General features: G+C 33.7%; 1 protein-coding gene and 1 pseudogene across 1 annotated transcript; both read right to left on the bottom strand.

The window, feature by feature from the left end:
* Positions 1 to 4445: 4445 nt before the first annotated feature.
* Positions 4446 to 10139, bottom strand: LOC108467093 (desiccation protectant protein Lea14 homolog). The gene is given in 7 exon segments (XM_053022707.1): positions 4446 to 4737; positions 5453 to 5631; positions 5634 to 6305; positions 7879 to 8103; positions 8184 to 8376; positions 9286 to 9403; positions 10093 to 10139. Coding segments are annotated over 3 exon segments (819 nt in total). The 5' UTR covers positions 6268 to 6305; positions 7879 to 8103; positions 8184 to 8376; positions 9286 to 9403; positions 10093 to 10139; the 3' UTR covers positions 4446 to 4731.
* On the bottom strand, positions 7325 to 14430 carry LOC108478168 (lariat debranching enzyme-like; annotated as a pseudogene).
* Between the last annotated feature and the right edge of the window lie 239 nt (positions 14431 to 14669).

Below are 14669 nucleotides of genomic sequence, written 5' to 3'. Positions count from 1 at the left end.
CGATGCATTATCAGGGAACATAAAGAAGATCTAGCAATTCCAAGAAAGATACAGTCTGAGGATTACCGGGAGAACCTACACAAGGTGAGAAAATTTTAATAATTAAAAAAGAAATCGAGCAAAAACAAATTGCAAAAGTCATGATTATTCTAGTTGCAAATCTAAATAAAAAAGAACGCATTCGGTAACCAACAATTAATTGAGCAAAAAGAAGACAAAAAATGAAGGATAGTGTTTCATAACGACTGCAACAATAATATCGAGATGCCTAACCATTATAGTGATAAATGGTATAAATATGCAAACATATATGGTGAGTTTCTTAAATCCAAAAGATAGAACCATTAATGGAGATACTATTAGCACCTTAAAGAAGGAAAAGCATCAAAATATCACCATATTATTTACCAGAAAAAGTAGTGTTTGAAACTTTAATGAATCAATTTCTACAATTATCAGTTATAATATGTCAATTAGAGTATATTATCGAGTGAAATCCAAAGCGACACTAAGTTCGTTTTAGACTATTAAAATGTTCCACGAATTGTCCCACGCAACTTTAATGAATGCTTGAAGCTTTTTTTTTTTTTTTTTCCTTTTCTTTTGTTTTTCAAGTTATGAATCAATAGAGTAGGTGTCTCATTATAGTTTATCAATTACAGTATCTAATTCTGTCTGGAATCACAAAGCGACACTAATTTGGGATGGATAATGTAGATTCTGATATTTGTGGATATCTGCTCTATTTTTTTAGGATGATGGTATTTTAATTACAATTTACAACATATTCAAAGATTTTTGTGGATAACGGATATAGACTTGGATATTTGAATTCTTTATTTATTTTACTTTTTAAAAAATATATTAAAATTTATTTTATACTTATCAAATGCGGATATTTAATAGACTCGGATATTGGATTGATATCTTATTCACATCTACTAGAAAATCTTTGAATAATAAATCTCGGATAGTGAATAATAAATCACTCGGAAATATTTCATCTTTTCCCACTTTCATTTCATTTATTTTACTTTAATTAATTTTTTATTCATTATTATAATGTATATATATTAAAGTTAATTTAATATATAACACATATATCTATATATAATATACATATCATTAATGATTTTCCACTACAACTAAAATGTAGGTATAATTGCTACTTTAACCCTTTTAATTTATTTCAAAATTATAATTCAACTTTTAGCCCTTATGCGATTTAGTCCCCATACCTTAACAACTCCCAATTTCATTGAATTTACTTAACCAAAATCTAATTCACTCCTAAACTAACCTCGTAAATGTTTCATAAAAATATTTATGATTTTATTTTATGGGAATGGAGTCTCGAATCTCACTTTCCGTCACCCCTAAGTATCGGGTCGTTACAAGGTTGCCTTTCAAAAACTCAACTTGGAGAGCCAAAAGAAGTTACAGTTGATCCGCACTGATCTATGTGGTCTACAAACAACTCATTCATGAATAGAAACAAGTATTTCATTAATTTTATTAATGATTTAACACAAATGTGCTAGATTTACTTCATGAAGCAAGAATTTTAGGTTGTTGAAGTGTTTTTGAAGTATAAGAGATGGGTTGAGAATTAAAGTGGTTGTAAGATTCAGGTTGTTAGATCTGATAATGGGACTGAATATACCTCACAAAGCTTCAATGCTTTTTGTGAGGAGGTTGGGATAGAGCATAAACTCACTGCTTATTACTTTCTACAACAAAATGGAGTTAATGAGAGGAAAAACAGTACCATTATGGAGATGATTAAGTGCATGTTGCATGAGAAGTCCTTACCTAAGGAGTTTTGGGTTAGGCAGCTAACACAACTGTATTTTTTCTTAATAAACTTCCTACAAGGGTATTGGAGAAGAAAACATTCTATGAAGCTTGGTTTGAGATGAAGCCAACTCTAAAGAATCTAAAGGTGTTTGGTTGTTTTTGTTTTTGTTATGTTTTAAAGGTTAAGAGGGACAAGTTAAGAAGAAATTTGAGTATGGAATATTTGTTGGTTTTATCTTGGTGTCAAAAACCTATAGAATCTATCAACCTCAAGAAGGGAAGATGATTATAAGTAGAAATGTTCAGTTCCAAGAAGATGAACAATGGGATTAGACAAGTGATGTAAAAGAAAAGAAGCAAGAGTTTTCTCTCAATCCTGATGAATTGGTAAATGATACACCAGTTAAAGGTACAAGATCATTGAGTGAAGTTTATCAAAGGTGCATTGTTACTTTTCTTGAACTTGAACGGTATGAGGAAGCCTAAGAAAAACTTCAAAAAATAGGTGAGGTGGATCTTGTAGATAAGAAGGTGTACACGAGTCTTGTTAGGTGTCTCATGTACCTCACATCCACTAGGCCAAACACCATGTACATTGTAAATGTCTTGTCTAGATTTCTCCATTGTACAATCGAAATTCGTATGATTGTTACAAAGAAGGTATTAAGATACTTGAAGGAGACACTTGCACATGGGATCAATTTTAGCAAAGTTGAGAAGTTCAAGTTGCAAGGCTATTCTGATAGTGATTGGGCTAGATCGCTAGATGATATAAAAAGCACTTCAAGCTATTGTTTCACATTTGAGTCAAGTTGCTTCTTTTTATGCTCAAGAAACCAAGAGATGGTGGCTTAATCAATTGTAGAAGCTATATTCATTGCAACTACATCTGTTGTGAATCAAGCCTTATGGTTGAAGCTAATGGATGATTTGCATTTGAAGCAAAAGGGAAGTATAAAGTTGTTTGTGGATAATCAAGCTACTCTAGCTATTTCATTTAATCTTGTATTTCATGGAAGAAGAAAGCATTTTAAAGTCAAGTATTATGTGCTGAAGGAAGTGCAGAAGATATGTGAAGTGAAGTAAGTTAATTACAAATTGAAGGACTAGATGACAAATATTTTAACTAAGCCTTTCCAAGATATGTGAAGTGAAGTAAGTTAATTACAAATTGAAGGACTAGATGACAAATATTTTAACTAAGCCTTTCCATGCTACTCGATTTCAATTCTTAAGAACAAACTTGGGCTTATAACACTCTAGTCAGGAGGAGAATACTAATGTCTCAAGAGTGATTGTTAGCTTGTTAGCAATTGTTTGTTTATTAGAAGTAAAAAGCCAAGTTTGTTAGCTTGTTAGGGTGTGATCTCCATTGCTTTTGGGATGAACTTTTTCTAAAAAAAGTGCTTTTCTCTTAAAAGCAATGAAGAACACATATTATTGGGGTAACTTTTTTAACTTTTGAGATGAGCTTTTTTAAAGATGAAAAAATAGTAAATTTTAACTTTTTCTTCAAAAAGCTCTTTTAGTTGTTATTTTACCTTTTAACTTTACTTTTGACTTAAAATGTGTTTGATGCTATTATTTTGTGTTCTCTTTCTTGGTTATTTAATATAAATTTTACAAATGTGTTAAAAACATTAATTAAAAATAAAAATATATTTTAAAATAATACAATTGTCTCAATATCTAATTACAAATATTTAATTATTATATTTAAATATTTAAATATAGTTTATATATTCAATTAAATTTAATAAATAATTAATATTAATTACTTAGAAATATTTAAAATTAATATTATATATTAAAATATTAACAATAAGTTATAATAAATTATTTTTTATATTTTACTAAAATATCATAATATTAACTAATTTGAACATTATTTAAATACATATTTGTTACTTTCTTTGAGATGCAATGATATGGCAAATCATTGAAGCAAATTGAAGCGAAACCCAGATTAATAAAAGCGGCTAAGATTTAAAACAACGAAAACCAATCTCTTCAAGTCAACTAGAGAGGATGGTTTATGGCGCAATGTCAGATTCGATTCTGCAATGCAGTCCAGGTGAGGCAGCTTTAAAAACTATATATTGGATTTGGATGTTACCGAAATTGAGTTTAAAAAGTTAAAAGTGATTATTGGATGGATAGCCTGAAGCAATTAAAAATTTAACAGAAACTAATTATTATCTGCAAATTTGAAGCAAGGAACAAGAAATGCAAAACTAAAGTAGGCATCTATGTTTCAGCAGACTTCAAATTGTGTAGTTTCTGTGCCATGACATGTAATCCTCATCCCTAGTGATCTTTCCAACAGCATTTCAATCAAATTAACGACTTTGACAAAAAAAAAATGCAAAAAAGAAGGCTATTTGGTGGTTGGATGGTCTGCTGTGGAGTATATTTCTCTAGGTTACATGTGGGTTGCGGAAACTAGTTCCGTTAACTATGTTCATTACTAACAGTATTTGCCCTAATATTCTCCAAAGAACCACAGGCAGCAAAGACAACGCATGTTTCATGCATCCTTGGTGACTATTTAAGGGTAAAAAAAAAGGATGAAACACATGCAAAAATACGTCTCACCCTTTCACATAGCCAAAAACTAAAGATGAAGATGAGACGTGGCAGGAATCATATTAAAAGCAAAATAACAGTTTATTCAACTGCAAATTCAAGAGGTTCGCTAAAAGAGGGGGGGAAGCTGCTAGACAAAATAAAAACCAGGGTCACAGCATCCCATTCATGCACACATACATAATACATAATATGCATAATTATAGGTACCAACTTTTCCATAATTGTAGTACATGTTACCATCACAATCTAAACATTAAATTCAACACACCATTAGTTTATTATTGCAATGAACTCTGTAACAAAACAAAAGAATCTCAAGGGGACCATCCCTGTTGATCTTTTGCTCTAATCCTGCAAGTAAAATATAATTAAATACAGGTTTAGACAATCAAAATTTGCATAAACCTGACTCTTACCAATTTTGCTCTGAATATTCATTTAGAGGACAATGATATATGGATATGTTACACCTAGAAGGGCATGCTTTTCATGAGTGGCTCTTACCAATTTTAACCAGGAACTCTTCCTCTTACTGATTTTCAATACATTGTAATATCCAATTAGAACTTTCTCAGTCATCAACAATCTCAAAAATTTACAGGGCCTGTTTGGTTTGTTATATATGCTATTTGCTCCTAAAAGGCGCTAAAGTAAAAATCAAATGATAAAAGCAAAATCATAATTATTTAAAAATAAACAAATACTTGTTAGACAACACAATTCTAACATGATCAATTTACAGTAAAGTAAATCATGTATCTCGTTCTAAAGAAACTTACATTTGAACTATTAGTTCTTCATAAACATAGCTTGCTTTTACATTCAAACATGCTTCTTACTTTTTGCTTTTCAAAGAAATAAGACAAGCAAATAGCAAAGGGTAGAATCCAATTTGTTAGTTACTAAAGAATCATAAAGACCATCCTCTTGTATTTAAAAGAAGAATCAAATCGAACATAAGAGTAACATCCTAACCAAAACAAGAATGAAATAAGGAAACATAGGATTCTATTCGTATAGCAAGTTTCAAACTTCAGAAAAGACAAGTCAGGAGTAATTAACATACCTCATCATCATCATCATCACCACCGTCTTCCCTATTCTTCTTAAGGCGGGTTGTGCCACCCTCCTTGCTGATGGGTAATTTCATTGATCCAAATGGAGTGTCAACGTTGATGTGACCTTTCATAGAGTAACCTGTTCCTTTTCCCCTAATCATGTCCCACAGGGCAGATCCGAAATCCTAGGCCTGAAGGAGATAGGAATCTCAATGTAACTGACTCCGTTTTTGTCTATCTTTGCAGATTTTTCAAGTTCTGCAGATCCAATGCTGACCTCAGATAGCCAGACCTCATAGTCAAGTGCATTGTGTACCAAGTCAAAATCATTCTTATTTTCTAATTTCAAATGAAGAACTGCTATAGTTTCCTCCCAAGAGAATCTCTCAAAGTGTATCTTCTCCATATCGATATCGGGCTTGTAAGGTATAGGGATCTCTCCAGTTTTCTCAAGAGGTAAAGTTAACCTCCCAAAAACAGGAACATCAACAATGAGATCAATTTTCAGCCTATATGGAATGATGCTGCCAGGCTTAATGTCATCATATGTACTTTTGATATCATCATATATTAAAGTAACTAGTATTTTGACAGTCTCCTCACCATGAGCATGGATGGTTCCAGCATCTGGAATCAAGCCTGAAATGAGTTTTCTACCATCACTTTCAATGAGGTAGTCAATGTCGACAAGGGGGATTGGAACAGGGTTTGGGTTCTTTATGATGACATCAACAACAATTTCTGCTTCCTCAAGATTGATACAAGGGAGGTGAATCTCAGCTACATCTGCAGTAGGCTTGCCAAAGCCGATTGTTTCCTCCATCTTCTCACCAACGTCATGAATGAAACCCTTGACCTTGTCTATAAATCCACGAATATAAGCAGTGTTTCATAAGGCTGAACACCAAAACAAATAACAAAAACATAATGAAAAAACTAAAAAAGAAGCATAGATCTGAAAACTAAAACAGAGATGCAAACTTGTTCTAAAGATGAAAACCACAATACCCACAGAAATAAGAGAAGATAAGCATAGGTCTGAAACTAAAAAAGACGTCCCTTTCAACTAATTCTGGCTTATCGGATGATGACATACTTTAATAGCAAAGCTTCCAAGTAATTAATCAAATAAAGTTATTAGAAAAATGTTCAAAACATTTTTTTCTTTTGATAAAAGAAACTACAGGAAGCCCTAAATACTAAATAAATTAGTTAACATAGATCGCAATCCTTCTACGACTGTCAATTGAAGCAAGATTTAAACCAGAGGATATATATATATTGGTTAGCATATGTGTATAAAGAGAGAAGCAGAAGCAGCCAAGCAAGGAACAGCCGAAAGGACTGGAAAAGAGAGTCTTAATATTAAGGATTTGATCTAAACACTAAACATGGAGCCAGCCAGAACACAAAGGAAAGATAGTGATCTGAGACATAAAAATCATCGAAGTGAAGAACAGCAGCCAAAACATCCAGATCCAGATCCAGATCCAGATCATCATCATTGTTTCAGACATGACAATTTCTCATACTGTAACAAGTCAACAACGGCAATAACATTGTAACGATCAAAAAGAAAAGGTCATATACTAGTTTGCTACTACCATTCCTAAACTTAAAGGGTGACTGGTTTGATCATAACTCAAATCACTCATCTTCCGGTGGAGGGATGAGGATCCAACCCACCATCTTTCGAATATTGAAAATTTAAATTAAAAAGTGGAAAACAAAGAAGACAGATAATTTGTAGTGAGATATACCTGCAAGCAGCATTTTTCTTATTCTTATCTTGTTATATGTTTTGTGATAAGAAGAGAGCGGACACTGGCCAGGGGGATTATATAAGATTGGGGAAATGATAATAGGTTAGATCCAGAATATTAGCAGCCAGGCAAGGACAGCGGCCTTAGATCTGGTACTCTGACTGAAGCCTCAGGCCACTAAGATAAACGTAATACCAATCATATTGCAAATTTCAATGTTTAAACGAAAAATAGCTCCTTCTATCCCTTTCCAGTAGAAGTTTTCATATATAAGAAATGAACATTGCATGGTACACCAACATGGCTATATCAAGCCAGCAAAAAAATAAAATAAAATGTAGCGGTACAAGAAAATAGATCCTTTGTGTTCAAAAGGTTTTCTTGCTTGCTTAATCAATAAGTTGTTCTGTTTCCTAAAATATGATGGTATTCACAGGGCATTAGACAAGATTAAAAATGATTTAGATTTAGGTGGAATAGAAAGGTAAATGGTCAACCTTGCCAGGCAAAGAATCATAACCAAAGATGCTGAACAGATGGCTGAGCTAGACAAGCAGTCACATCTCTTAATAGAAATTCTTGTAGTATTAAAGAACACAAAAACAATGTCTTTTGGTGTAAGAATACACACGAACTATCCAACTTTGACAAACTAGAGCAAAGTGAATCACCTGCTGGTCATCATTATTTTCAGCATGGGTTATTCCTAGCAATCTCCAACCTTCAGCATTCTCAGGATTTTTCATAACTTCAGCCTCTAGGGCAAGCACTGCTTCACTCAAAAGTCCTTTCCTCAATAGCTCTTGACCTTCTTTTAAAGGATTTTGATGAACAACATATGGATTCATATCAGAAAATACAAAGACACCCTTTGAAGCGTCCGACCGCTGAGGAACCTACAAGTTTTCACATCCAAAACATTCATGTAGAATTAAGGGAGGTTATAAAGTGAACTTCTTCAAGGCTGCAGACTTACTTATCATATGAATTTGCCCAGTTATCAGACGAACTATCTCCCAAAGCCCCCTCACCAACTTGACGACCAAATTCTTCTGCCAGTCATCAACATGCAACTTTGAGCATTCATTGACCCATTGATCATCGACAGACTCTTGTTGCAATCTTTCAGCACCAAATTCATTGGCCCAATGGTCAGGTCCACGGAAAACCTATTAACCATCAAGTCAAGAACGTTTAATGAAATGAAGAAAATTAGAATATTTCAAATAAGAATAAGAGCTTCGCACAGTTTAAGAGTCTCAAAATAATACATAACACGCAGAATCATTAGTTGCACTTTGTATCCTGAATAAACAAATCAAAACACCCTAGTTGTTCTCATACAGTAGCAGACTCCTCAGCCCATTAATCAGGTTGAAGAAAATCAAAGAACCACCAACCAGAGTAGCAAATTCTGTATAATAAGAACATTTATACAAATTACAATGTTTTTAGCTGGTTTAACACCAAACAGAGAAATACAATTACAAGAATCATCAGTGACAGTTTATCTTCTAAACTTATTATAATCAAACAATGTTTGAATTTTGAAGGTCTCCAGGAAAAGAATGGGGGATTTGATTAAGTTGTTGATATTAACACACCAATATGACAACAAATTAATTTGCACGTATGAGAATGACATTTCATGAAACTAAGTTCTGAGTAGTGATTATCTCCACAAAACTCATCGTGAAGCAACATATCAAGCATGCAAATGTAAAACATGTTTCTTTGCCCAGGCTTTAAAATCATAAAGGCCCTCACTTGGTTAGATATAACCAAAAGCATTTGTTTTTAAAAGAAATGGTAGCTGTTAAAAGCCTTTATGAAGGTTCTTAATAAAATGTTACTAGATATTGAAGCTCGTAACATAGGCACATATGAAAAGGGAACATGAAAGAGATTCAAATGTTAAAGCAGACTATTCACTAGGAAAATGAAACATTAAAAGACGACTGTCCTATTAAATCTTCTAAAAAACTTCAAATAAGCATATATATAAAGATAAACATCAAACACATCTTTCGAATTTTTAGATCACCAGAAAACTTTCAGTTAATGAACAAAGTACTTACTGGATCTTCCCAGGTGATTCTGGTTTGACATTGGGGGTCACTGCATTGTCAGTGGACTCTGGCTTTACACTAGTTGTTACAGCACTATCGATGGACCCTCAATTCACACCGTGGATTCCTGCATAATTCACAAACTTGCATTAGTTTTTAAATTTGGCCATTTTGGAACCACAGAGTAAAGACCAACTTCAGCTAGAAAACATAGGTAAAACCCTTAGCTCTCTTATTTTCTGTTGACCTGAACTTGAGTGGAAATAAACACTGGTTAAATTCGCAGTGGGTTTCCAATGACATAAAGCTCAGTATGGATTACTGAACAGACCAGAAAAGCAGTGTCAATACTGCTGATATTACTGAAACAAAAACAGAATTCCAAATTTATCAAACCGCACTTGTACAAGGAAAGTGGCCTTAAATATATATCAACTGTAGATTAAATGAAAATGGCCAAGTGTTCAAGTAATGAAAACTATTCCCTGACCTTAAATATATATAAACTGTAGATTAAAGGAAATCGACCTCATTTAACACTCAAGATTAAATTTATCTTTACTTGTTAAACTTACCAGTAAACAGAGAGTAGGCTTCCCGTAACATACCTAAAACTTGATAGTCCAGAAAATTAGAACATAACTTTTTCACATTGTCCTAATCAAATTTTCACATCAACCATTAATTCACTGATTCGGAAAATTTTGAATTAACCCCAAAACAGCACAAGAAGATTGTTCAAAGAATCAAATTCATGCAAACTAATACGATGAAAACCGAAGTCATTAACCAATGGCTTAGAAAAGGAAAAGTGACCTCAATTTTGTTAGTTCCTTCTCCTTGGCAGGATCCCCCATCTTAAGTTTGTCTGCTTGTACAAATGTAGACGGCCTATGAATTAAGTAGATTTATTTATCATGCAGTTCTAACTGCTAATTCCATTAAATAGAAATCAATGTTACTTAAATCACTTGCTGCAAAAAGAAGGCAACATTTTCCAAAAGCTTCTTAAAATATGAATTACATAAAATCCGAAGCTATTTTTTTTCTGATAAGGTGCTATCCTAGAAGACATGAGATTCTTCAAACATCTTTGAACCGACATTAAGAAAAACAAGAACACTTACAGATGTAAGGAACAGACCCGTCTAACCATAAAACAGAAATGAAAAGGCAAAAGACAAAGTTAAGATTCATACTTGAAAATCAGTCTACGATGAAACAAGAGATTTAGAAAATCACATAAAATGAGAAAACTTAGGTTTATCTCTCTCACGAAAACTGTTTTCCTACTGTAGCGCGTATGTGTGTTTCTTTTTTTTGGCCTCTCGTAACCCAAAACTAAAAAATAAAGAGAAAAAAAGTTGAAGAGAGAGATTCGAATCGAGAAACAAATGGGGGATGTTTGTTTGGCCTCTGGTTACCCGAAGGTAAAAAAGAATAAAAGCAAAAATTTGAAAAGAGAGCGAGAGAGATAGAGTATCAGGGAAGAAAAGGGGAACTCTGGAATGAAATGATGGGGAAGGAAAGGGATTTGAAAAGATACAACGAACATCTTCTTCTAGGAAGATTTTTTAAATCTCCGATGTATATTTAAGGCTCTTTTTAAATCCACAGCCCCAAACACTGAAACAAAAGCTCAAAAACACCAGCCAACCCTAAACCCTGATCACCAGCTAGCATCTGTGAAATTTCAAATTTCCATTATGCTTCTTTAAAATTTTTTAAATGGAACAAAAGCAAAAAAAATATATATATTATAAAAAGGAAGTGGCAAAATCATCATATTTGAGTAGAAATTGCTAATAGTTCAAATGTAAAGTACTTCCAAACATACATTCTTGATTTAAAGTAAAAAACCATGCACCTTTTTTCTTCCAAAGAAAGGCTTCAGAAATCTAAAATGTTTTGCTTATAGCAATAGCAACGACGCAAAAAATAATAATAATAATAAGAGGTTAATTTATAAACCAAGCTTACTATTTTACTATGATGGAGAAATGAAAGAGCCATGCTCTTTAAACTGGCAGTAATATCTAAACTACAATCCAGGACTAATATAGCTTCTCCATCACATAAACCATAAAAAAAAAAAATACAATTATATAAAGGAAGGGGGGAAATCCAGAATCTAATAGCATTCATCATTAAAACTCAAAAATCAATAAGCAAACAAAACTCTTACTACAGAAGAGAAATTAGAAAAGAAAAGTACCAAGAAGAGCTTGTGCCAAGTCAATTTGCGGCGCTGTTTGATGTGAGGAAGATCAGGCAATGAAGAAGGGAAAGCTATTTCTTTGAGATTGTATCAGACGTAGTCATACAGCTTCCTGCACACAACTTCTACCTTCATTTTAGGTTGATATAAGAGATACCCAATTTGATTAAGCTAATGAATTATCTTTGTTGTTCGACGGTCTAAATATTTAGGGGAAGCAGGCTATTAACAGGGTTCAGCGGTACTGAGGCCCGTGGGCTTTTGATTTATTTGATTTTCCTTTTTTTAACCTTTTCAAGATTTTCAGGAGCTAGGTCGGATTTGGGAAGGTAAGTTGCTTGGTCCTGCTTAGATCGAAGCAAAAGGTATTCCTAGAATCATGTATACTCTAGGTTTGACTGCATCACAATGAAGATTAACTAAAAGCTGCTAAGTACCGTATAAAGGGACAATGCATCAAAACTGAGTGGGACAATGAAAATAGAAAACTCTTTACCCTTTTGAGGCAATGAAGCAGGAGTATCCCTGGAGTCCGATGCATTATCAAGGAACATAAAGAAGATCTAGCAATTCCAAGAAAGATACAGTCTGAGGATTACCGGGAGAACCTACACAAGGTGAGAAAATTTTAATAATTAAAAAAGAAATCGAGCAAAAACAAATTGCAAAAGTCATGATTATTCTAGTTGCAAATCTAAATAAAAAAGAACGCATTCGCTAACCAACAATTAATTGAGATAAAAGAAGACAAAAAATGAAGGATAGTGTTTCATAACGACTGTGACAGTAATATCGAGATGCCTAACCATTATAGTGATAAATGGTATAAATATGCAAACATATATGGTGAGTTTCTTAAATCCAAAAGATAGAACCATTAATGGAGATACTATTAGAACCTCAAAGAAGGAAAAGCATCAAAATATCACCATATTATTTACCAGAAAAAGCAGTGTTTGAAACTGAATCAGAGGGTTTGTAAGGTGGAGCTGTTTGAGAAAATTCACAAGGTTTGGCTCCCCTGTCTTCTATCCTGCTCTTAACCCGTTGACAACAATCTTGCATGTCGAGCTTTGTTCTCCTACATATTAGAACAGCAGTTGTCGGCTCACAAGTTCTTGTAGAGTAATAGTACTTGCAAAAATAGAAAATTGCACATTTTGAAATAAAACATTAGTCCACCCCACCCAAGAAAGAAAGAAAGAGTGAGATGAGTGGCATGGTCAAAACAAAAATGTCATATATACACACACCCAACGTCTTCATGGCGGAAGGTCAAAGGAAAGACACAGTTCAATTTCCGCGTTATTGCCAGCCATTCTTCATCGTACTGAACCTCGTAAGGTCCTAGATCAGATCAATATCAACAATCTAAAAGATCAGAGAAAACCAGAATTCATTTATTAGCTTCCAGCAAAGACCAAAAGAAAGAACCTAAATGAAATGGTCAGAACATATGATAGATACCTGCAAGAACTTGTGCCCTGGAAGGCATTTATCGAGTGCAAGAAATTTTGTCACTTGACCACCCTCTTCATGTTCAACAAGAGCGGTGAATTTGCAATGCAAGTGAGCTGAAAACCAATACGATGGTTTGAGTTTTTCGAGCAGCTGAGCAGTAGGTTTGCTTCCAAGAGTTCCTTGCTGGATCTAGGAAATATGTTTCAACCAACAAGCAACCAGGAATGGTCAACAAGAAAACTGAATACGCTTGATATGAAGATTTTCATTCTGTCACATATATGCATTTCCGCCAATTGAATATAATTACCTCATCTTTGAAATATTTTTTGTAGCGAACAAGTTGTTGCCAGTTCCCATAATCAGTGATGCTGAGCGGCCAATCGTGTGAAAGGAAAACATCTATCAGTTCCTCTAGGTGCATAAGCTTGTGAACATGATACACAGACCTGATAGTATTGTCATTATAAGGTGGCCTTTCATGGTTTCCTGCTCAAGGAAAAGCTAATTCATTTCAGTTTCAAAGCTTCGACTCTCCACCCTAAATAAGAATCAATATAACATATCTGACCCTCGCTTACAGTAAATAAACAATCGCCATTAAAAGAACTCCAGAATAAACATAGAATAGACAAGTAAAAGAACTTCATACCCAATCTAAACAATAATTACGCGCATTGTAAATTCCGAAAAGTCCACCGATACAGATATTGCCAAACTTCACAACCACAGCATACCCCAAGAAGTATATATTAGGTGCTGCCCATCCCCCATAATGCCTAAAGTTCACACATTTCAATCGCAGAAGGTAAAATTCAAGGCCTTTTCATAAAAGAATCAAAATCCCCAAGCTAGAACATATGAAGAAAAGGGGGTGGGTTACAATTCCCATAAATAATTGGATGCTTCATGATTTTGCACCGGCAAAACAGATAATGACACTAAAAATACTGAACCGGGACGGGAAATAATGGGAATATTCTAGGAATAGCTTATTCTGAGACGGGATATGATGGGGATATCCCTGAGGCAGAATAAGAATGAAAATTAACTAGAACAAACACTAGAAAAATCTGTTCCGATGCAAAGCTAAGCCCAACAACACAGTACTTACTAAAACGTTGTTCTGAAAATATTTAATGTAAAATTCTCTGAAAATATTTAAAAAATCAGTATGTTTTAATTAGTGTTTAAGCAAAGATTTAAAAGAAATAGAAAATAACACAAAAGCTATAATATTAACCAGAGGGAAACAACCAATCCAAAAATAAAGAACATATAGTAGACGATAAACAAACAAAAATGAAGAACAAGGCCGACAGCTATAGATCTGGAAGACGGAACGAAACAGTGATTTCTAAAGCTAAAAACCAAAACCCTAAGAAAAACCCACTGAAATACAAGTATAAAAGCATGGAGCTGAAACTAAAAAAGAGATTGATACCTGAAATGAGTCTCCGTTGAAGCAAAGAATTTCAAAAATCACAAAAACCAGAAACGGCAGAGAAAACATAGGATTTCTCTCTCACGAAAACTCTCTTCCTACTATAGCGTGTGTTTTTTAAGAATGACAGGAAAACGTCGGAAAGAGACCGAGAGTGAGAGAGAATCGCCGAAGAAATGGGGAGCGAAGTGGGAAGCGTGAAGGTCTCCTTAAACACCGAATAAGTAATCGGTGGTGAAGAAACAGAATAGAAATCAGACATTCATTGCA

The sequence above is a fragment of the Gossypium arboreum genome, chromosome 12, assembly GCF_025698485.1.
Source record: "Gossypium arboreum isolate Shixiya-1 chromosome 12, ASM2569848v2, whole genome shotgun sequence".
Taxonomy (NCBI): domain Eukaryota; kingdom Viridiplantae; phylum Streptophyta; class Magnoliopsida; order Malvales; family Malvaceae; genus Gossypium; species Gossypium arboreum.
This window is presented reverse-complemented; position numbering and strand designations above follow the sequence as displayed.